Raw genomic sequence first — 24,034 nt, 5'->3', positions numbered from 1 at the left:
GGTTCTTTCTAATTCCATATAGTAGATATTTTACAGGGAATTTTCAGTTTTTTGGGTTCCCTTGTGATATTATCATGCAGTTGCTTCTTTGAATGCATGCTTTCACCTGTTCCCTCCGGTGTTACATGCTATATATTAAGGAACTGATTTAATCAAGGGATGACTGCAGTTGGTTTTTGGGTGTCTGATGAGGTACTAGGGAAGCTTGTAATGTGTCTAATTAAATTACATTAGAGTATGTATTTTGTAACAAACTACTATAATATAAGATTGCAATGTAATCAATGGATGTAATGTGATTGCAGTTTAAAATTAATGCAATTAGTTTGTATTACACTCTGCAATGTTATTAAAAATATGTATTTAAATTTGTTATTTTGTTAAAAATATTTTATAATGTTATAATTTATTTTTTATATAGATTTTGAGAAGTGTTTTTTTATTATTCTGTATAGTTATAGTAATTGTCAATAAAATTTATATTATTTTTAAAAAAATTAAAATAAAATATGTAATATAAAAAATTACATTAAAAATAGCAATAAAATATATAAAATCATAATAAAAATATATGATATTAAAAATATATTTTAAAAATTTTATTATATATAAATTAATAATAAAAAATATAAGTATATTAAATTTATATTTTAATTAATAAGGGTAATTTTAAAAATTGATAGTACATTTTAAATAAAATATTTATAAATTAAATATTGTAATGTTTTTTTAGCATTTAAATTATTATTTTGTTTATATACTAAATATATTGATTGTACTTTTAATTATTTGTTTAAGTGTGCGTTAAATAAATGATGATAATTTATGACTGATGAATCTCGCAAGTCAACGATGACTAAAAATATTATTTTATATATATATATAAAAGTAACAGAAGGAACCGGACTAATACAAGCAGGGGTGGTGGAAATCATACGATACGAGCAATTAGATCATGGGTTATTGGTGAGGCATCTGGGGTGCAACACACTGCCCATTTTGTGTTCGGATCTGTTGGTCCTCTCTTGCGGAAGAGGAAAGTGGGAGTGGGAAGTAAAATGAAGTTGTCATTTCCAACAAGATGTAGCATCACCCCAACGAGCTGTCACAAACATAGCATAAGACTTCGTTTTGCATCTTTTCATTTGACCATTTTGCTGGACTGAATCTTCTCTAAAAGCCTCAATAAAGTTGTTGTCAGTTCTGTGAAAGAACAGGTAGCCATAAAAGAGGTCCTAGGAATTGTCACTGTCCTTAACAGTAAGGCCCCCATGTGAAGTTTCTGAACATGCGGAAAGCTTGATTCTTGCTTCATTTTCGGATTACACTCCAAAAAACGTAGAAAGAAGTTGAGAAACAGAACGGCAACTAGACCATAATTTGATATACTTGCTCATTTATTTCAAGATTCCTTCTTTTCCAGGCTGGAAAGGAAAGCAAAGGTATGGAGTTTGAAGACGAAGAACTTGCACCAGTCAAAGGGTGAATGGACTTGCACTGTTTAAATGTAAATGTGCAATAGCTTTCTTTCTCTTGTTCAATGTGAAAACAGTGCAGAGCACAATCAAAATCATTGTGTCCACCTGGATAGAACAACCCAATTCCTACCTTTATTTCAAATCAGGAATGTTTCTTCTTCAATACTGAAGCTGCAACTAATTGTACATTTTCCCTTCACATATTAAACAAAAATTATGTATCTTTACAAATATGCTGACCCTCCAATCAGTTTCTGGATATATTACAACTGTGTCTTTATACTTTCTCCATATTCAGAGGACTTATCTTTCCAATACCACTGGCAAGCAAGATGAACGAGCAGTTGATAATCTGGCTCTCACTCGGCTGTTGCTTCTCCCCGTAAGAGAATAATGTGAAGATTAACCCATGTAAATCAGCAGTCAAGGACATTTCATGCTACAAAATCATGTAACAAATGAGAGGAACTGAACCTGTGCTGCCTGTTACCAGGATTTATGCACTCAAAATCTGCTGTTTCGGCTCCTACAGAAGATGCTGCAGGATTGTATATGCCATCCCCTCTCACTGCAACGAAACTTTGATGGCTTCCACCTGACATAGGTATACTACCCCCCTCGCAATGCTGCAATCCCAATGTGAGAGAGACACCGCTTCCACTTCCAAACCTCCCCAATTCTGACATGTGATAAGCAGCAGCAGCAGCTGCCATAAACCGATCATTACCGCCACCAGAATGAGCAATTGCATCAGGAAGGAGATTAGAGTCATCCACATTAGGCCTCTGCTCTTCCCTTAGCTTCAGTAACCCATATTCAGTTTCAGTTTCTCCACGTGTGACATTTTGGAAACCAGCTCCAGTACTTGGTACTGCCATTTCTACATCAGAAACATGGTCCGATTTGGAATCCATCAATTGTCCAGTGCTACATCTCTCTGTGGCTGATGAACTCCCACTTTGTTGCAGATCTTCACCTCTGTCCTCAGAGGTCCCTGTATCACCTTTCGTTGCTTTGACTGCATTTTCAGATGAAGAATTAGAGTCCATTTCTGCATCTGCAAATTCTTCCTTGTACATCTCTTCAACCATAGGCTTCCAGAGACGGACCCGTGCATTTATAAACCAATTGGAAACCTGAGCAGATACATATATGTCATTAAGGCAACAACAGTGAAATATATAGAAATTATGCCATGATTTAAGGATATTGTCTAGAGAGATGCTGGCACATACAGACCAACATCAACAACTTAACCAGAACAACAAGATACAGAACATGAATTTATTGTATTCTAGCCATTGGTAACTTGCAGATAGAGCATGTGCTGAGGGTTAAGAGGCTGCTGAATTACTCACTGCTATTCAGCTGGGGTAAACATGTCTAATAATATACTACTGACTCTTCCTCAATTTGAGAGAATTAGAGTCCATGTTTTCCAAATGATGTTATTTTAGACATACTCGTTAAATCCTATTTCTACTATATATCCAACATTTTTGGCCACTGCTTCCACCACTAATTTGAACCTTTTTATACTTAAAGAACTTTCCCAGCCAAGTTTCAAGTACACACTCCTAACACCAAACAATTTGCTAATCCCAATTTAGCAAGCACTGCTAATCACAAAACTAGACATCTACAAACTCTGCCCTAAACTGCTCCTCTTTTTATGACAACATATCATGTGTGCTTCATCATATCTTAGTAAGATAATGAGTTTGAGATTACCTGACTTCTAGTCAAGCCTGTTTGTCTTGCTAGCATGATCTTATCAGAATCCTTTGGGTAGCTGGAGGACAACAAAAATAGCAATAAGAACAACTGACACATTAAGATTTTTCAAAAAAGTAAGATTTGAGAAATCAGTAAGAAGGGAGTGTTATGTCAGACTTACGGATGAAGAAAATGCTCAAACAGCCAAGCACGAAGTATTGAAACCGAGCTTTCAGGCAGCCCTCTCTGAGGCCTCCATGCATGTTGTTGCATCATACCAAGCTGCTGAAGAGCTCTCTGTTGTCTCAGCTGCTGATCCACATACCGTAGACGAGAAATTCCTACTCCTTTACTGTTTTCTGAAGTATCCTGCTCCCCGAGATTTTTACGTGTTACCCGAATTTGACCATTAATTGCATCACGCAAGCATCGGAAGTGGCGGGATATAGTCTGCAGTGCAAGTGCTGTGTAAGGCTTAGCTGCTCCACACCCTGCTATCACATCAAATGATGATACTACAATCTGCATCTGATGATAATACTGTTTATACCTTCTATCAACCTGCAGCAACAACTATTCAACATTAGACAAAATCAGAGAAGAAAAGCAATAACACAATTAAGGTATAACCAAGATCATAGGTCTAACATGATTAGTGAGACATTCATGCACAGATTAACAAGGTGAAGGATGATGTATGAATGACTAATAAATTTAATCACATGAACCAATTGACATAACATCTTTCATAAAAGAAAATTTTTATGGTCAAGAAGATAGATGTCTGTCATTTTAGTTGCACCCATCAAACAAACAACAGAAAAGAACAAGGTTCCACTGTATCAAAGCTTCTTTATGAAACTAAAATGAAACTCATCCAACGGCTCCTAGGCCTCAGGATGCAACAGTTTTTCTGAAAAGCTTACATAACATGTAGGAAGCTGAAGAGGAGATTGGAAAACAAGTCAGCATGTCTTTCAGCAACCAGGCCATCCAAAAAATATGTTGGAATTCTCAGTTTATTAATATCCTGGTCAAAAAGACAATCTCATCCCCAGAATCAAGGGCTTTTTTCTCCATTGAACCTTACTAAGTTTGTGAAAAGTTTTAGGCTTGATATATCTATCCTGGGGACCAGAAACCAAGTTTTCTTTCAGATGCTGGAAGTTTTTATCTTACATAAGATGAGACAAGAATGCACCTACATCCATGCACCATGTGTATGTGTGCTCACACAGACACATTGAGAGAGGGGGGGGGGGGGGGGGAGGTAGAATTTTGTGAACTCTTCAATCAATCTAATTGAAAAAAAAAAATTTCCAAACTCAAATTTAGAGAATTGCAGTTTTTCAATTCTATGACAGAGATATAACAAAGAGAGTAGAAATAGAAAACAGCCAAACATTACACTAAATATAACTTATTTTGCAGTGTAAGTGCAAGACAAACACAAAAGAATGTGCTTATCTCAGCAAGAGATGGGAAAAAACCTACAATCAAGTGATCTGACTCTTACCTCATCCAACATGGACGACAGCTTTGTTAACTTGCTTTGCAGTTCTTGTCTTTCAGCATGTGAAAGCTCGTTTGGAGAGTTGTTGGAACATTCTTGCTGGTTTGAAGGCACATTCTTTGATCCCCTATCATCATCCGTGGAACTCTTCATCCGGTCTTGTGAGCTTTGGTTTTTCTCTCCATCAGGCTGCTTTAGAGCCTTTCGAACATTAACAACTTCATCAAGCAGCTGTTGTGCTGCCTTGAGATATTTGGAATTAGGAATAGTTCTTGCAATACTCGACATCCCATATGCAGACATATCCCCTTTATTTGAATCTTGGTTACCTCCAGAAAAACCAGGTGCCAGATATTCAGCATTTCTTGACTGTTCATCTCTAGAAGAGCTATTCCTGCTGCCACCCTCTCCGGTAAGTGATTGATTTGGACTCAAGAATGAAGCAAACCCTGAATTGGGGTTTCGATAGGGCATGGAAGGCATTTGAATTCCAGAGGGAATTTGGGTACCAAGGCTAAGGGACAGTCCTTGCCCTTGCAAGCTTTGACCACCATGGAGGATGCTGGCAGGACCACCCATTGGATGCATAACTAGCATTTCGTTTCTACCATCCCTCCAAGTACCAAAATCATGCACCCCAACTCGGGAGCCACCAAGGTTTGACAAGATTTCTTGATGCTGTGAAGTTGAATCTGAAGCTTCCACAGCCTGAATCTCAATGCAGTTATTTTGTTGCTGAGAATTCCCGGCGAATGCGTCTGAGTATGAACCAGAATTCATATACATCATAGTATTAACAGGAAGAACTGGTGCCTCTGGATATGAACCAGGCATCGATTCTCTTAAATAGATCATTGAAGCGGTATCTCTTTGATTATTGGAACCAGTGTAATACGTAGCCATATTTCTCTCAATCTTGAAACTTTCCTGGCCCCCAGTTCAAGTCAGATTACACAGTTGCGCCATGAACTGAAACTGGGCAATAGAAATGACTTCCATTATAAACAATTGGAGCATATTTAGAGAATAGAGTTAAGAAGAAATAAAAACTGAAGTAGAAAAATCTTATATGCACATCTTACTCTCATCCAAATACATAATCTCAAAAGATGTATAATCTTTATCCAAGTTTGTAAAAGTCACAGGTTAAGCTTCTTGACATTTCACAATTATCAGTTTCTATCATGAATGGATGCTTTACTAGTGAGCAAAGCATTCAACACAGCAATCGTCTGCAGCAAACAACACTGAAAACTATTAAATAAAAGAGTACAGAAGAACCAAACATAAATCGAGTATTCCCTATGCAAGAGCCCATCATATTCATCTGGATTTTGTTAGGTTTCTGAGCTGGAGAATTTTATAGATGAACAACAACTATGAGAAATCTACAATCACTTCCAAAAAAAATCCCATTAACATTTAGAACAAAACTTAAACCAGGGGAAACATGATAAAAAAAAAAAAAAGATAACTAAGGAAGAAAAGGAAGAAGTTCAAGTGAGAGCCAAAGAAAACATAAATTATTTATCAAATATCCAACAAAGAAAATAAATGAAGCAAAAAAGAACCAAAGAAACAAGACAAACCCAAAATCTGTAAATCCCGATATATTACTTTCTTATGATGATCATCTTGTCCAGGCACAAAGAGAGAAGAGAAAGATAGTGGAGAGAGAAACATGGGAAAAAGAACACAAACAAAAAAAAAAATTAAAGACAATATCTACATCTCTTGGGTTAAGAAAATGAAAGATAAAGTCAAAAATTGTATATATAGGAATAAAAAAATACCTTGAAACCAGTAACACTTGTGGGAGTTGTGGGGAACAGGAATTCTCAAAGACACCACCCGATCCGCTGCTGATAACAAAATCCTTCAGAAACCAAACACTTTGCGATCCCAAGAACCCAGAACAACAACCACCCAACACTTCACTTTTCATCGAAATTTTTGCACATACCACAATAAAAATATCAAAACAGAGATAAACCCAAAAAAAAAGAGCCTTTTCAGTTTGCTGATAGAAATAAAAGGTAATGATAATAATAATTCAAACTCAAAGAGAGAGAGAAAAAGAGCAATGAATTATATCACTTTTTTTTGCTCCTTTTTGCTAATCATATATTCTCTATCCATCATTTCCATCAAACCCCACGTGAGAGATTCACTCAAACTTGAACCTTATACCTCCTCTCTCTCTCTCTCTCTCTCCCTTCAAAAGATGATAGCTTTCCCTCTTCTAACTATTTTTCTCTTCTTAAAAATAGTTTCCTCTTTTTGGAGATAAAAGAAGAAACTTTTTTTGCTTTTTGAGGTTCTTGCTTTGAAACCCAGTTGTAGTAGTTGGTAGTACTTGACCTCCTCTCTCTCTCTCTCTCTCTCTCTCTCTCTCTTTTTGCTTCTTCTTTCAAATTCTTCCACTACTGCTTTCTTTCTTCCTTCCCTTTCTTCCTCTTCTTCTTTTTTCTTCTCCTTTGGCTGTTGTTGAGGATATGTTTGGTTAAGGAGTTCTATCTCTAACTACCAGTTGGTGGACCTAAAACCCTCCCTTAAACCTCCTCTTTTATCACACCATCTCTCTCTTTCTCTCTCAATCTCTTTGCTGTCTCTCTCACCCTTCAGCATGGAAGGTCTGGTTTTTCTTTTGCAGCAATATCCACCATATAACCCACATTCTTTTATTTTCTTTGATTTTTATCTTCATTTTTATTTATTTTACTTATTTACTACTACTGTCTACTATACTAGTTTTTTTGTGTACTTTTTCTTAATTTTGTTTTTTTTCCTTATTTTAAATGTAAAGGGCGCACCGGTTGGTGCCCATATCACTGTGCTTGTCTTTTTCTTCTAACTAATGTTTAGTTTAGACTCCATGGCTCTGTACTTCTCTTTATTTATACTTTTACCCCTTCATTTTTATTCTTATTGCATAATTATCGTTATAAATTTTACTCCTTTCATTTTTCGGGGGTTAAAATGATTTCAAGTTCAAGCCAAATTATAACCAAAAAAAAAAATGGCCTTGCCTTTGACAAGGAGAGCTGCAATTCAATGGATGAGAACTAAAGATTCGAAAAAGGTAGTGTCTTCCCTTTAAAGGATGCAGGGAAAGAATAGTATTGTCCATAATATTTTATATTATTTTCATTGAAATAATACGAAATTCACATAAAAAAAAAGAGAAATAATAGTTTTTCTTCACCTAATAAAGATATGTTTTCTTAGATTGAATGTATAAATCCGTGACAAAAGAATATGAAAGTAATTTCAATAGTTTTTTTTTTCTCGATTTTCTCTTATAAGTTTGGCATCCAAATCCAAGATATTATATTTTTATTAAATATATATATATATAATTAATTAACGTTTGACGATATTATCATTAGTCGTTGGTGACGGTGTGTAGCATGATTTAAAGAAACTAAGAATAGGTTAGTATTTATTTTAAGGTGATTAGGTTTATCAAATCAAAATACTTGAAATTAAATGTAGGCTTAAATTTTAGTTATAAATAAAGCTCAAAGTTGAATACCAAACATCTTATCTTAATTGTCTTTATTCTAGAAACCCCTCCCAATTTTCCAAACAATACCTACTATTAGAAAATTTAGTGTGGCATATGCTTGGTTTTTCATGGAAAAAACCCATCAATATTTTCTCATCGTTTCCAATTCGTTGACCATCAAAGAATTTAATTTTTTTTTTATTGTTTGGTTTCTGGCCATAAAATCAAGGGTCATTTTCTCTTCGATGGCATAAAGTTCTGCAAAACAGACCCAATGGTCTGGCAATTGGACCCCAAAAAAAGATATAAATGTACGAATATTGAGGAAAATTTTGGATGATTGATTATGGTTAATATAATTTGTAAGGTAAGGCACTTATAGTATTGGTATATATGGACCCCATGCGGCTGCAATTCCCCAAATTTTATTTTTTCTTTTTATTGGCTTACGCAAGGAATAAACTAGTTTAGATTGCCTCCATCATATAGTTACTAAACAAAGATTTATCGGAAGTAGGTCCATTTCACAAATTTAATTATGCAATTTATATTGCTATCAAGTTTGAGTTGTACATACTTTATATGCATTCAAAGTTCATAGGGAAGAAAGTTCAAACTTAATTGAAGTATCCTTTCACGAGGTGAACTCGTGTGATAGAAGAGTCAAAGGACTTGAATTAGTACTATAATCTCGAATATTATTTATTTTTTATGATTATCAATCGAAATTTATGAAAACTATTATAGTTTAACCGATGAATAACAAGATATATATATATATTTGAATTATTTTATATGTAATTAGACCTCCCACCAATCTCTGTTGGGGTCTTTCATGCCTAATAAGAGCATTTGACAGCTTACTAAAATAATCAACGCAAGGATCATACCTTATAACTTTTTGGTTCCTAATTTATATTTGTGAATAATTTGGGATCCCCAACAGTCCCACGTTTTTCATGCTCACTGCCCCTACAATAATACCCTAATTAAACACATTGTTTAGCTTAGAAGACAAACAAAAAGGCAATAATTGTGGCTTATAATCAAAGAACGAATGGCAGAGCCATAAAAACCAAATCTCACCAGCTGAAGGGGCGGAGGGGCATTTTGGTAACAAAGGGAAATCATAGGAGCAAACTGACAAAGGCCAAAAAGGCTGCCCAGGAGACAGAGAAGCAGAGGGGAAGGGAAAAAGGGGAGAGAGCTTTGACGTGTATTGAATTGAATAGGTTTTGCTGTGTTTGCTGCAGGGAGAGAAAGAGAGAGCTGTCGTTGGGATTCGCGAAACGAGTAAAGTAGGAAATCTAAGGTTAAATAAATGGAAAGATGTGATTGGTTGGAGCAATCAAGATTCACTCTCACACGTATGATTCCGTAGCTGGGTTTTTTCTTTTTTTTTTTTTTTCTTTTCATTGCTTTGTCTGACACAAACGGCAACATCTCTCACCTTCACTTTATAATCATTGCTCCTGTTTCTTTTATTAAATAAACACTCAAAAGTGTACACTTTCCGATACTTAGAAATAAAATTATACTGTCAAAAAACAGAAAATAAAAAAAAAATAGTATGGTATTTTATTTAATTCAATTATACTTATTTATCACATCGTGAAAATGCGATTTGGCAAAAAGCCGATTTTAGTCATATTTGTTGTAAGTTGTGTCCATCAGCTGCAAACATCTATGCTTTGTTTAGGGAAACGTTGGCCCTGCCTACATTTTGTACGGTTGGAGCTACTCTTTCTGTTTCATTCGTTGTTTCCTTTTCTTTTTAAATAAATTTAACCTTAGGACGAGATTAAACAAATAAATTTAGATCATTTCATATAAAAATTAATTTTTGGATGAAATATAAGAAATTACAAGTTTTAGACATTTAAAAATTGAAGATAATGTGATTTTTGGATGAAGAGAGTCTTTTCTTTCTCATTATTTGCTCATGTTGAACAAAAAAAAAAAGGTTAAGACCACATTTTAGGATAAATACTATATTAAGTAGTATTAAGTGGCTATTCCAATTTGCCAAGAAATTAGTGAAGTCTTTGGTGTAGATAGATTAAACTCTAGTAAGATTAAGAACGTAAGTTGGATTTTTTTAATTTTCGAAATTTTAGCATTGAATTGACTGTTTATACATTCTTAATCATAATTAATAAGGAATATTTTGAAAATAATCCATCATTCATTAAACCAAGAGTTTCTAATTATGGAAGAAAAAAAATACTCAAGAAACCAAAAAAAAAAGGATATAAAGAAAGGGTCAGTTACCAAATTATTAAATTTAAAAATGAATTTTGGTCAATTGGCTTTGCAGAATACTTTGGTTAAATAATATATCTCCTAAAATGAAAATTTGTCACGAGAACAGGAGACTTTGAAGATTCCTAGGCATTTTTCTTTTCGTACTTGTGTATGGTAGCATGCAAGAAGAGTGCCTTAATCAAATTAAACCATATTCTTATCCAATAATAGGCTTTTTTAAAAAAAAAAAAATCCCCTTTGAATGTACATTGGTCATTGGTTAAGCTCTTGGCACCAAACTTTTTATTAATAAATTTAGGAGAGGCCATCAAGCGAATCCCCGCGGCCGGCACGTAGGAATTATTTTTATAAAAAATATAATTCACCTCCACTTACCAACTTTTATTTATTTATTTTTTTTATATAACTAAAAAATCTAAACTAATTGTGCAATTTTTAAATGAGTATGATGATTTTTATAAGCGAAATAGCCAACTGTGATTTGGTTTACAATAGCTTAGTCGTTAATCCTCAATTAACAAATACTAAAAATTAGCAAGCTTATCTTTCGCTCTGGACCAAGTGGGCATAAAAACATACGAATGTTTGATTAACTCGAACTGACACGTGTGCGGTTTGATTACATGATTAGCGTATAATCAGTGATTAATTAATTTAGTTTCTGATGTGGGATGTGGTCCCCGTGTTAGCTTTTAGAATCAGCCTATGATGCAAAAGAACTGGTTTTCAAAAATGGTGAAGGAGGGGCTCCCCCCCTCCCGCCCTCATTCAAGACGAAAGGAGGGGGCGGGGTTTCCATCAGAGGATGATATCAGCGGTGACAGAAGGAAGTGGGTCCCAGTTGATAATGCTGGTGGGCCCCACAAGAGACGCAAAGTCTAGCAGGCTTTTTGTCTTTTTGGCCATGCATTTTGTTTGTTTAGTACATTTGAGAAAGAAATGGACCGCCCCTTCCCTCCCTTTCTCTATCACACCCCCTTTTATTTATTTATTAACCCAACCTTAAATTTGAGGCAGTTCTGCTTTCACTTGGCGTAGGTTTTGCTTTACTTCACTTAAAAACAGAAATATATAAAGGCAACGTTGAATCTGCTTTAGTTTTCTAGCTCCTACTTTCTGGTCAGCAGTCATCACTTAATTCATTGTTTTTATATTTTGGGTTTGAGTTTTTACTCGATCAAAGTTACCGTAAATTAATAAAAGCTTTAACTATACTAATTACATATAAGTTTCCATCCATTTAAGTTAGATTAATTTGAGTGTGACAAATCAGAGTAAAAAACTTATTCTTAAAGTACACGAATTTTTTTTATATTTTTCATTTACTCACAGCATGCTTGGTTTGCAGAGATTTAATGCCAAGTCTCCATAATGACCTTTTTCTGAATGAATTTATTACATTCTACATGACTCCCGCAGGCCGTACAGACGTTGTTTGTTACAAGGCAGTCATATTTGCAAAATTTATAGTGCTACTACTATTACTATTTTTTTACGTCTCTGCATTTATTTTTCTTAAATCTGTTAGATAGAGTCGAAAGCGTGGTTCCCCTTTTCCTAATTAATCTATTTATTTAGAAATTTTTTTTCATGAACTGCAAGGAATTGGGCTCACTCTTGTCTGTCTCAATTAAATGGAGAAATTCCAGTCGACTTCAACATGGACCACGCACAATAAACATAAACAGCTCAGTACTATTGGTTCATTAAAGTATCAGGCGAAGGCCAGCTGCTGTAATGCTATAGCAACCAGAGAATCCATTTTTTTTTCCCATTATGAGCTATGCTTATAGCAGGAAAAAAGAAAATATGGAAAATTGGAAATAATTAGTCCATTCATATATTAAATTGAATGGTAGTTTGAACAAGCGAGAGTAGAAAAATTCACGATGCTGAAACTTAATAGTTATACGAAATTATGAATTATTGGTCACACACGAGATTTCCTTGCTGAAAAGGGATAGGATTTCAGAGGTAACTTGTTCAGCTTTTCCTGCTGGATAAAATGGTGTCCATCGATGACAACAACTTCAAGGTAAGTTACAAGGCTCCTAAATTCTTCTCCTTCAACATAATAGTCTTTTGTTCCAGATAAGTGAAACCCACCAGTTATGAATTTTGTAGTTTTGGTAATTCTCGCTCCTTGCCATGGTCCAAGAAGCTCCCAGTTCCTACGTTCATTCCAAGGACAATAAATATAGAAATGCAGTCAACTGACTGTTGCTTCTAAGAAAGAGAAATATGTCATTATTCTGTATTATCTTACATGTCCATGGCATTATAGTAGTTCAAGGCAGCGGTAAAACCAGATTTTTGGAATTTGCTTGCGTGGAATTCAAGGTTCTCCCTGGGTTATCCACTGAGGCAAGGAAGGTGGGGTCTCAAGAAAATCTATAATTTCAACACCAGGAGGATCAGCTAGAAGATGATCAGGGGCGTTGATGAACAAAAACTTCTTCAGTATTGTCAAAGAGTCGTATTTTGAAAAATGATTTTTCTTCTCTTCCTGGCTCCAACAATACAAACAAACAAACACTCCTGTCTATAATGGCAGATTATTACTGTTACAAGTTAGAAGATCCAGCTGCTCACTAGAACTAATTTTTTCTGGTACCCTTTCATGGAACTGGGAGGTATAGAGACCTTCTCCAAATATTTCGGTGATGGCCTTAATGGGTTTGATATTTGGTGAGCGTGGCCAGTAAGGTACGCTTAGATTAACCAGGGCTTTAACTCTATCTGGCCTGAAGAGGCAAAGGTGCTGCCAATGCAACTTGTGCACCCCAATCATGTCCCACCACAATTGCTTGTCCAGAAAGACCACATTGTTTTGTTTGTAGCATTAGTGCAAAATGGAATATTTTTGGCAACATCAGAAAAAAAGAATTCCAAGTTTATATTCACATTTTTTTTCCTTTTTCCATGTTCCATGAGCATATGGGTGTTTTCCGTATTGTTCGATTCAATCATGATTTCCATGCAAAGAAAGAAAGAAAGAAAAAAGAGAAGATAAGAACAAAATAAAATGAAATCGATTTGCAACTGTTTTCCGCCTAGCTCATCTAGAAAGCCCAACTAAATCTCCAACAAGATGGAGAAGTGTGAAAGAGGATGGATTCTTGAGGCAGTCCGAGTCACCGTAGCCTCGCATATCGGGTGCAACGACGTTAAAACCATGCTCAGCCAAACGATTTATCTGGTAATTCCAGGAGGACCACAGCTGAGGAAAGCCATGAATAAGTAGTACGACTGGTCCTCCTTTCTCTACTATGTGCATCCAGATTCCATCGGTCCGGACCCTTCTATGTTTAATGTCACTCTCCAACATTATTATTTTTTTCCATTGATATTCGTTCTCTCAAGGAGTAGTTGTTTGATGATTAAAACTTTGGAGTTCTCTATGTTCGATGTCGATACTTTATTTAAATTAATACTTATTTAAAAAAATTATTTTATAATGTAATATATAAAAATAATAATGAGAATAACTAAAATAAGTGAAGTAGTACTTTACGTAGAGCAATTAAAATAAATAAGATACTAGTGGAATAACTAATATAAGTAAATTAATTATTTCATATAAAATAGCCATTTTATACGAATAAAGAAAAAGTAACTCGAAATAAGTGACAAAGTTTATGAGTTACTTTCATCTTAAAATATTTTAGAGATTTAGCTTTGTGGTTTAGATGTGAACATAATTAAGAGGTCTCCTGAAGTACAAGTATTTCTTCTCTTGTTATTGAGTACCTGTTCACATATATTTTTTTTTCTTGTATCTGTTCATATACAACTTTTTCTTTTGTATTTGTTCATGTATAATTTCTCTTATGGTTAGGAGTGTGCAAAGTTGATTTCGGTTGGTTTCAGCTCGGTTATTTTGAAAATCGATCAAAAATTTCAATCATTTTAACCGACCGAATCGCACCTCCAAAAATTGATTTCGATCGATTTTTAAGGTGATCGGTTAGGTCGGTTTCGGGATAATTTTTATAGACTGTGGGAGTAATTTTGACTAAGAAGCACCAGTTGAAGAATGGAAGAGAGCCAACTTTGTTAGTGGCTGCTGGTTTAGGGTTTAGTGAGAGGGAGAGTTGGAGTGGCGGAAAGTAGGGGAAGGAGAAATTAGGGGGGGTCGGGGAAACAGGAAAGGGAATAATAGCAGCAGAAGCTGCTATTCTTTTCTTTACCCTTATGGGTCGGGGGAGGGGGGGGTTTAATGAGGGGTATTATGGTATTTCCCCCCTTCTTGAAAAAAAAAAACATGACCGACGATTATTTGATCGGTTCGGGGGGGAAGGAGTCCCCTCGATGGTCGATTGGATAGATCGACGGTTGCTATTGCAATCGTCAGTTACATTAACCGATGATTTCGGTCGGTTGTCCGGTTGCAACCGACCAACGCCCACCCCTACTTATGATATCTTTTCACATATACTTTTTCTCAATTACCTTTTACTCGAAATAAAATTTTATTACATTTAATTATTTAACAGTCACATAATGTGTTTCTAACCGTTATTAACAATTACTCAACATTAAAGCTTTTTTTAACAATGCCATTCATTACGTACATTAAAGTATTTTCTTATAACCGTGACCTTTAACACTATATATAAAACCTTTCACAATTCATTCGGGATCTTTTCTTCCTTACGGAGCTAACACATTCTCCTCAAAAACTTCTTTATGATTCTCTTTTATTCTTTAATTCTCTTACATTTATCACGATATTTAGTACTTTAAGAACTATTTTGATATTTATTTTCTCTGACATATTCTTTTACTTGCTTGTAACGTTTTCTCTCACCCTTTTAAAGTAGGTATCGGTCAACTGGAAGAAAAGTTAAAAATATTGGTCCTTATAACATTTCTCATCAAATTATCAAATTAGCAAATTCCTTCAATTCATTTGAATTTGAACAAAAAGACACAAGATACTTTTCCCAACATTTCTCTTGGAAAATAAGCAAAGGGTTTTGTAGTCTTGATACCTTTTGTAGCATGATCGGTAAGGAAAGATATTTAAGAAATTGTGAAAATCAATGGTATTGGTTTTTGAGTTCATAAATTTTAAAATTGGTTCATCGAACTTTGAAATCAGTTTAAAAAATTTAAAATCAGTTTGGTTCATAAAATCCTAAAACTGATTCATTAAATTTTAAAATTTGTTCATTAAACTTTAAAATTAATTCATAAAATTCTCAATATCAATCCATCAAACTTTTATAAAATGGATTCACAATATTATAAAATCTGTTCATCAAATCTTAAAGTTGATTCATTAAATTTTAAAATTTAATTTACTAAACCTTAGATTCACCCGAACGTTAAATTTGATCATTAAATCTTATAACTCATAATCTCTAAAATGGGGATAGCGACAAGAGGGATTTTAACATTACAGCTTCATACGGCTTTGCTCCCACTTTGTTGAGTAAAACTCTTGTTGAATTTTGAATATTTTATCGGTTCGATTTTTTTTTTTTTTTTGAATATTTAGATGTTTTGTTGTTAAAAGACAGATACGTGATGTGTAGGTACCAACTAGCTAAAGATTTGTGAGCCTACCGACTGAGACATTAACCCGCCAAAAAGGTCTGGGAAATTCTGAACCCGAAGCAAAACAGAGTCAGCCACCTTGCCGTAATGCTTTGGAAATATCAATTGACAATAATGCATCGGAGGTGAACTCTTTATTGAGTCCATGTATCGGCCGCTGTAGCAGCTTATTATCCTATTGCTTTTTGTTGGACGAAATAACTTTTCTTTTCACCAAAAAACTCATTTTATTTTGATGAAAAGTAAATGGTTTCATAAATAAAAATAATTGATAGACCAGAGACTTATTATTACTACCTACTATTTCATTAAAGAAAAAATATATTTATTTATTACATCAAATTAAAAATAAATTATTTTAAAAAATTTTAAATAAATTTTTATTTTTTATTACATCAAATTAAACTTTTATATATTTATTTTTAATAAAAATAAAGATTTATAATTAATGATTGAATATTGATTATTAATAGAAAGGTCATTTATAATTTTATATCAGGTGATGTTGAATAAGATATTTATTTATATTTATTACTATTAGTATTTTGGATAATAAAACCCTAAGTTTGGGAATAGAAGTTAATTTAATTGTTATAATTATAAAAGTTGACGATTCAATTGACTTTTATTTTGTTGAGACATTTTGAGCCTATTTGGTCTAATTTTTTTTTAACTTAAAAATTATTATGAAGCTCTTATGAAAAATAATAATTTTTAAAATTAAGTTAAAGTTATTTGATAATTTCTTTTTATAAGTTTTTTTTTATAAGTTATAATTTTTGTTAAAATTATTATAGAATGTATTTTTTTTGAGAGAGTAATATTGTAATTATTTTTAATAGATGAAAATATTTTTGAAATAAAAATAAAAATTCTCTTGTATTTTTAAAAAAAGATAAGAAAAAGCTCTTTATAGGAGTTTTTCTTGAAATTCTTTTTTTTTAAATTTTATTTTTTTAAAAAAGTTACTTCTTTTTTAAAATTAATATTTGACTCTATTTTTACTTTTAAAAAATAAATAAATTAAAAAAAAGTCAAGGTAAGCAAGCACTTTATCCCAAAACCGTTTTTAGTGAAAATGGGCCCAAAGTTCTTTTTTTATTGCAAATACTGATTTTTTTTACATTTTCAAGTGGTTAAAATCAAAATTTTAATCCGACTTAGGCCCATAAATGCATGGACCGGAAGGTATTTCGGGCCTTAAATCCAAGCGTAGCCCAAGAAATCTTTATCAATTTTCGTTTCCGACCCGAACCGGCTCAAAATTTTAAACCCCGCACATAGTACCCCCACGCTTCCTTCAAGAGCCGAGGTTTTTGGGATTTTAGGTTCCAAATTTCATTCACTTCCTCAGCAGCCAAAACATCAATGGGCAAGAAGAAGAGATCCGAGAAAAGACCCGAATCCGAACACTCACCTTCCACTGTCTTCGTCACGAACTTGCCCTACTCTTTTACCAACTCTCAGGTATTTTCTGTCCTGGAAAATAAGCTTGAGGACAATGTCTTAAGTTCTTTTTTTTTAGTTTTTTTTTGAATTTTTTCCAGCTTGAAGAAACATTTAGCGATGTTGGTCCAATCAGGCGTTGCTTTATGGTTACAAAGAAGGGTTAGTGGCTAAGTGCTTTGAGGCACACAATTAATTTTTCGTCATGATTTTAGTCATTCGTTAAGAAAACTGATATGTTCTTTATCTTGTTCATAGGGTCAACTGAACATCGTGGTTTCGGTTTCGTTCAATTGTAAGTGAATTGAGGTTCATTTTTATCTATCGTTTTGTTTTTATTTTCTGTTTACGGCGCTATGTTTTGTTTTACAAGCTTTATTAATTCGAATAGTTGGGCCGAATTTTCATGTTTTCTTTGGTGATAGACTTTGGAGTTTACCTTTTTGTCTTGTATTTGTATCTCTTTTGCAGTGCTGTTACTGAAGATGCCAATCGTGCTATTGACCTGAAGAATGGTTCTTCTATTGGAGGTCGGAAAATTGGAGTTAAACATGCTATGCATCGTGCACCATTGGAGCAGCGAAGGTCAAAGGCAACCCAAGGTCTGAATATTTCTCTATAGTTCTGGAAGTCTATGTATATATTCTCCTGAACCTTAATGAATGGCTGCCTCAGATGATGGGACGAAGACAAAAGATGACAAGGATGGTTTTACCTCAACTGTGAATGAGCATGGTTCAAACCCACCAAAATTAGGTCGAAAAAGTTTTTATATTATTCAATTATAGTTAGTTGTTGTTAGTTTTCATTAGTAGCTTGTTTTCTTATCTGATTTTTATTTGATATTATAAAATGTAAATTCAGAGAAACCTGTGCAACCTAGAAAAGCAGCAACACTTTGTGCAGATCTAGCTGATAAAGAGAATTGTTCAGGAAAGCAGAGGTATTGAATTCTTTTGCCAATCTTTGTTACAAACTACTCTTTCTAATATCAAATATTGGAATTAGATAAGGACCCTTAATATCATTGTCTATTTCCTGGCAGCCAATTTCGAATTAAATTTTACTTGTAAAATAAATCTTTAGAGCTTTATTTTTTTGCCAGATCATATTAGAAACATGGTTTTCTGATGTTCTTTTCATTATTGCTTCACAATTATGATATTCACTTTCTAACACATCAAGGCATGACCTTTCTGTCCCCTGTCAATGTCATGAAGGGTTGCTAGGACTGTGATATTTGGTGGTCTTCTTAATAATGAGATGGCAGAAGATGTTCACCGATGTGCAAAGGAGAGTGGCACAGTCTGTGCTGTAACTTATCCTCTCCCAAAAGAAGAGCTTGAACGACATGGTAAGTGAGAAAGATGTTCTTTGCTACCATTTAACCCGTTTTTTTCTTTTTTATCCCACATGAAACCCAAAAAATGAATGCTTAGAAGTAGAGTAATGTTATATCTGATATAACTACCATAATTTGAATGGCTCTTTGGATGGTGGTGATAGGGTACCGAAAAAGTTCTTTTCTCTACAATGTTGGTGTACAATATATTCTTTATAGACATATCATCAGTTGAAATAGTTTATGATTTAAGCGTACTTAGTTGTGACATGTGGTATTTGGTATGGCATATAACGCACTTCATGCTTGTCTTTGGCACGTCCACACACCATTGCTGTAATGGCTTTCAGCACAAACTTGGATGCTTTATTGCTCATATTCATTCACTAAAAAATCTATTAAGTTGCAGTATTTTGGTGCTTCCAAATTTTTCATTGTTATATTTTGTTAAAACATATGGCAATGGTTTCTAAATTGAAAATTGACTGATAATCGAAGTTTTTGTTTGAGGATTACTTTAATTGTTATGGGATAATAACAAGCCATAAAATGCAAATTTTACCAGGTCTTGCTCAAGATGGATGCAAAATGGATGCTTCAGCTGTACTTTTCACAAGTATCAAATCGGCTCGGGCTGTTGTGGCAATGTTGCACCAGAAAGAGATACAGGGAGGCATTGTTTGGGCACGCCAGTTGGGTGGTGAGGTAAAGTAACCATGATGAAGCTGTCATGCTTCAACTGGTACTTATACATGAATGATTGAGTGAAGAAATTCTATTAGTTCATATTTTTTTAGTTTGTACTTTTAATCATTTTTGCCTGAGATAATCTAATTATTTCTTTCTGGTACTTCTGGTCCAGGGCTCCAAGACTCAAAAGTGGAAAATTATTATCAGAAATCTTCCTTATAAGGTTATTTGATGCTGACAGAATATTACCCCTATCATTGATTTTGCTGGTTGAAACTTGAAAGTGCTTGACTTCTAAAGTAGTTTGCTGAACTTTATTGTAGGCTAAAGTAAATGAGATAAGGGATATGTTTTCATCAGCAGGGTTTGTCTGGGATGTATTTATTCCATATAATTCTGAAACGGGGTATGTTCTCTTCATCCAAAATAATTTAAATTTGTCTATTAAATTTTGTATTTTTTTTCATTCATATAGTGGTTTTTTTCATTTTTTTTTTCCAGGTTATCTAAGGGTTTTGCTTTTGTCAAATTCACATGTAAACAGGATGCAGAAAATGTAATCCCTCTGGGTTGTCATTTACTCCAAGATATGAAGCTTAGAGTTTTTTGCTTCCTGTTTTTACATTTTTTTTTATTTTCAGGCTATTCAAAAGTTCAATGGGCAAAAGTTTGCTAAAAGACCCATAGCTGTTGACTGGGCTGTTCCAAAGAAACTTTACAGTGGTGGTGCTAATGCTGCTGTTGCTTCAGATGGCGGTTTGTGTCCTTAACTGATTTTCTTTGTCAAGAATGCTTATTTTCTTGTCTTCTCTGAGTCTTTGCCTGTATCACCTAGAGCTGAATGAGCTGTCTTGACTTAATGGATAATTTATCTATATTAATTATCTAATAAAGAAGCTATATTTCTTATGGTTATAGAAGCGGAGAGGATAAACATATGAGAGTAATCTTTCAAAAAAAATAATGAGAGTAGAGATTTCTTGAAAAGTATTAAAGAGGTTCTTTCTTAGTTATTTTATGAAGTTAATTGCATATGTGCAATAAGATTCATCTGCCATGCGTGGTCGCCTGATAGTTTGTTATTTATTGACTTCTGAATAGTGATTACTTGCTTGCTTGAATATTCAACTATTATCATGTGTGGGTTTATTTTTTTATTTAGTTTTGCAAAATAATGTATACGTGTTTGTGTATCACGCTCGCACACACACACACACACACGCGTATATATAAAACTAGTTGAGTATGGTAGGGTTTTGGATCTGGAGTTTTCTATACCAAATGTGTAGGGATGTTCCTGATCTATGTTGAAGATGGTGCCTTCCTTCACTGTAATTGATATGTTTTATTTTAACCCTTCTCTTCTAGACTTGGCTTTTGATATTTCATACCATTTTCTTGATAAAATCCTAGTATTTTTTTTCTTCTTTTACTTTTGCATTTTAGTTTGCAATGGAATATCTATCTCATTAGATTGCTTTAACAGGGCAGCTGCATGAAGGAGACGAGGAAAGTGATAGTAGTAGCATTGATATGGAGGACGAAGGTGGGGATGGTGACAATGATGGTGGTATTGCTTCAGATGACTCGAATATGTTAGACACAGCAAGAGCACCAACAGCAATTGATTTTGATATGGAAGCAGACATTGCAAGAAAAGTTCTAAATAACTTGGTGACATCCTCTCATGATGATGCCGTTCTGCCTAAGAGGGATGATGAGTTGAATGTAGATGAAACCATTAACGTGCAAAATAAGTCACTTATTGAATCTGCAATAGGATCAGATATGACTAAACCTGAAAAATCCAGCAAAAATAAACAAGCAAATATTAAACTGACAGATGGAGAAGATGATTTGCAGAGAACAATTTTCATAAGCAACCTTCCTTTTGATATTGATGATAAAGAAGTGAAAGAAAGGTTTTCTGGATTTGGGGAAGTGCAATATTTTCTTCCAGTCCTTCATCCAGTTACCAAGTGAGGACTCAATCTAGTTTGAAATGTTTTGTTTTCTTGCCCCTTTAAGTTAATAAGTACTTATGTTTTTCTTGCTCCTCTGACAGGCGACCGAGAGGCACTGGTTTTCTCAAGTTTAAAACAATAGATGCAGCTATTGCAGCAGTTTCAGCAGTAAATGCTGCATCTGGTTTGGGTATTTTTCTCAAAGGTAGACAACTCAAAGTGTTGAAGGCTTTGGACAGGAAATCAGCTCATGATAAGGAACTGGAGAAGGCCAAAGTTGAGGAACATGACCATCGTAATCTTTACTTGGCAAAGGTTGCTTTACCTAACAATTAACAGAATTTCCATTGATTTAATGTGGTTGCAATATTGTTTTGACATTCTTGTTTTTTTGGCTTAATAGGAAGGTCTTATAGTTGAGGGGACTCCACCTGCTAAAGATGTTTCAGCTAGTGATATGGAAAAACGCAAAATGTAAGGATTTTTTTATTGGTTTCCCCTGATTATGTGAGTTGTTGAGCATCAATTTCTCTCCTGCCTATGTTGCTGCATAATGCAAATGGGTGCTATCAGGTTGACTGCTTACTGCTTAGTAGTTAACAGGTTTCTAGTTTGGCCAGATATGATTTGAATGGATACTCAAAACCAAAACTTAGATGTTGTCTTCTGAATATCTCATTGCGTTTTTTATATGGAAAATTGTTGTCATGGTTTTCTTCTCCCATGTAGAGTCCTTTTTTTATAGGAAAGAATGTGCGAGTTTGTTACAAAATCCTTAAATTTGACCTAGCTTTAGTTTTTGAAAGTAACTTGATAATGGAATGACTTCTTGATGGCCCTGCTGATTCTATTGTGAAATTTCACTTTCCTATATTATTATTCTAAAGCTTTTTGGATGCCCTGCAGGTTGCACGAAAAAAAGATGACCAAGCTTCAATCTCCAAATTTTCATGTTTCAAAGACAAGACTTATTATATACAATTTGCCAAAGTCCATGACTGAAAAAGAATTGAAACAACTTTGTATTGATGCAGTCATCTCACGAGCTACAAAGCAAAAACCTGTAATACGACAGGTTAGCTAAATTTTTTAATCTGTTACTATAAAGTGTTTTTCTTTTAAATTTTTTGTATAATTTTCTAGATATTTAGAGTATTCTCTCACAACTCTGATATTCCTCATGCAGATTAAGTTTTTGAAAAGTGTGAAGAAGGGGAAGCTTGTTATTAAGAATCAGTCACGTGGAGTTGCTTTTGTTGAGTTTACAGAACATCAACATGCACTTGTCGCCCTGAGGGTTCTTAATAATAACCCTGGTAATGCCTTTCATTGGAATATCTCATGTGCTATGATTGGCTATGCTTTTGCTTTTAGCTTACAGACATCCAAAGGGTGGTTTAACAATGGGTAAAAAGTTAATTAAGTGTGTGATTTTCTTTTCTATTCTAATCTAAAATGCTCATTGGTTATTCGCAGAAACTTTTGGTCCTGAGCATCGTCCAATAGTGGAGTTTGCTGTTGATAATGTTCAGACTTTGAAGCTGCGGAAAGCTAAGTTACAGGCTCAGCAGCTGGATGGTCGTGATGATATGAACAATGCACAGCAAAATGCTGAATCAAATTCATTTGATGCTCACCCTACCAAATCCAGAAAACGGAAGTCCAGAGATGACAAAAGGGTAACAAAACAACCAGAGTTCAAAAAGGCTGAGATGGAAAATGCAGTTGCCGCTGAAGACGGCCAAGCTACTAAGAAGCCAAAGCATAATCCAGCCGGTGAAAAGACAAAACCGACTTCTTTGAAAGAAAATTTGGAAGGCTCCAATTGGAAGTTGAAAGGGTCAAATCGTAAGCCTAAGGATCACAAAGGTGTCCCGAAGCCTGATATTGGAAGTTCAGATAAGGTTCAAACAACCGCTAATGATACTCGCAAATCAAAATCATTTAAGGAGATGGAAGCAGTTTTGCAGCCAAAAGAGAGGATGCCACAACAACAGGCAAAGCAGCAGGAGGGAGAGAAAAGTTCGAAGAGGAAAAGGTCACAAAAGAAGAAAAACCCATCAGGGCGAGATGTAGTAGACAAACTCGATATGCTAATTGAACAGTACAGATCTAAATTCTCACAGCCAAAATCTGAAACAGCCGGTGCTGAAAAGCAAGGTTCTAAAAAGCTTAGAAGATGGTTTCAAGCTTAATTCCCATTTTGGCAGGTTTTAGCCAGTTTTGTAGCATGTCTTATAAGATATATCTTTTGAAAAATGAGAAGATTTATTGAGGCGATTGATGTTAAAGCAATTGCTATAAGTTTTGTACATTGTTATAATTAACAATGTTGTGCACCTGTAACATATAGGTAGCAATTCAACTCCATTCTGTTTGTTGTTACATACTTAGAGATTGAGAACATTTTGGCATTTGATGATATAACCTTCCTAAAAAGGTGAAAACATCCTGTTGAGTTATTGTTTGCCTTGGGGACTCGTTTTCTCCCGAATATTCTCTGAATAAGTTTGAACAAGACTGAGAATTACCAAAATGCAGTTGGTATCA

General features: G+C 34.3%; 2 protein-coding genes and 1 pseudogene across 4 annotated transcripts; 1 reads left to right on the top strand and 2 right to left on the bottom strand.

The window, feature by feature from the left end:
• Positions 1–1,588: 1,588 nt before the first annotated feature.
• BLH7 (BEL1-like homeodomain 7) lies at positions 1,589–7,403 on the bottom strand. 3 transcript variants are annotated; one of them, XM_088803403.1, is made up of 6 exons: positions 7,069–7,402; positions 6,501–6,897; positions 4,711–5,682; positions 3,376–3,755; positions 3,210–3,270; positions 1,589–2,614 (listed from the first exon to the last, which is right to left on the bottom strand). In XM_088803403.1, the coding sequence occupies exons 3-6, from the start codon at positions 5,608–5,610 to the stop codon at positions 1,913–1,915; spliced, it is 2,043 nt and encodes a 680-aa protein (XP_088659529.1). In that variant the 5' UTR covers positions 5,611–5,682; positions 6,501–6,897; positions 7,069–7,402; the 3' UTR covers positions 1,589–1,912. The 3 variants fall into 3 exon arrangements, with proteins under 3 accessions (XP_088659529.1, XP_088659532.1, XP_088659530.1); XM_088803406.1 differs by having other exon boundaries at positions 4,711–5,641; positions 6,803–7,403; XM_088803404.1 differs by having other exon boundaries at positions 4,711–5,676; positions 6,501–7,402.
• A 4,993-nt stretch (positions 7,404–12,396) lies between these two features.
• Positions 12,397–13,808, bottom strand: LOC148763937 (epoxide hydrolase 1-like; annotated as a pseudogene).
• A 3,532-nt stretch (positions 13,809–17,340) lies between these two features.
• On the top strand, positions 17,341–23,946 carry LOC18607724 (RNA-binding (RRM/RBD/RNP motifs) family protein). The gene is made up of 18 exons (XM_007042026.3): positions 17,341–17,509; positions 17,590–17,650; positions 17,747–17,783; positions 17,960–18,090; positions 18,164–18,244; positions 18,353–18,431; positions 18,709–18,842; positions 19,396–19,535; positions 19,693–19,743; positions 19,844–19,926; positions 20,022–20,076; positions 20,162–20,276; positions 21,007–21,499; positions 21,586–21,799; positions 21,888–21,958; positions 22,391–22,559; positions 22,671–22,800; positions 22,961–23,946. The coding sequence occupies exons 1-18, from the start codon at positions 17,411–17,413 to the stop codon at positions 23,677–23,679; spliced, it is 2,862 nt and encodes a 953-aa protein (XP_007042088.3). The 5' UTR covers positions 17,341–17,410; the 3' UTR covers positions 23,680–23,946.
• The last annotated feature ends 88 nt before the right edge of the window (positions 23,947–24,034 follow it).

This window comes from Theobroma cacao, chromosome 2 (assembly GCF_053813885.1).
Source record: "Theobroma cacao isolate CCN51 chromosome 2, ASM5381388v1, whole genome shotgun sequence".
NCBI classification, from domain to species: Eukaryota; Viridiplantae; Streptophyta; class Magnoliopsida; order Malvales; family Malvaceae; genus Theobroma; species Theobroma cacao.
Note: the sequence above shows the minus strand (reverse complement) of the source record. Positions and strands in the feature narration are given on the sequence as shown.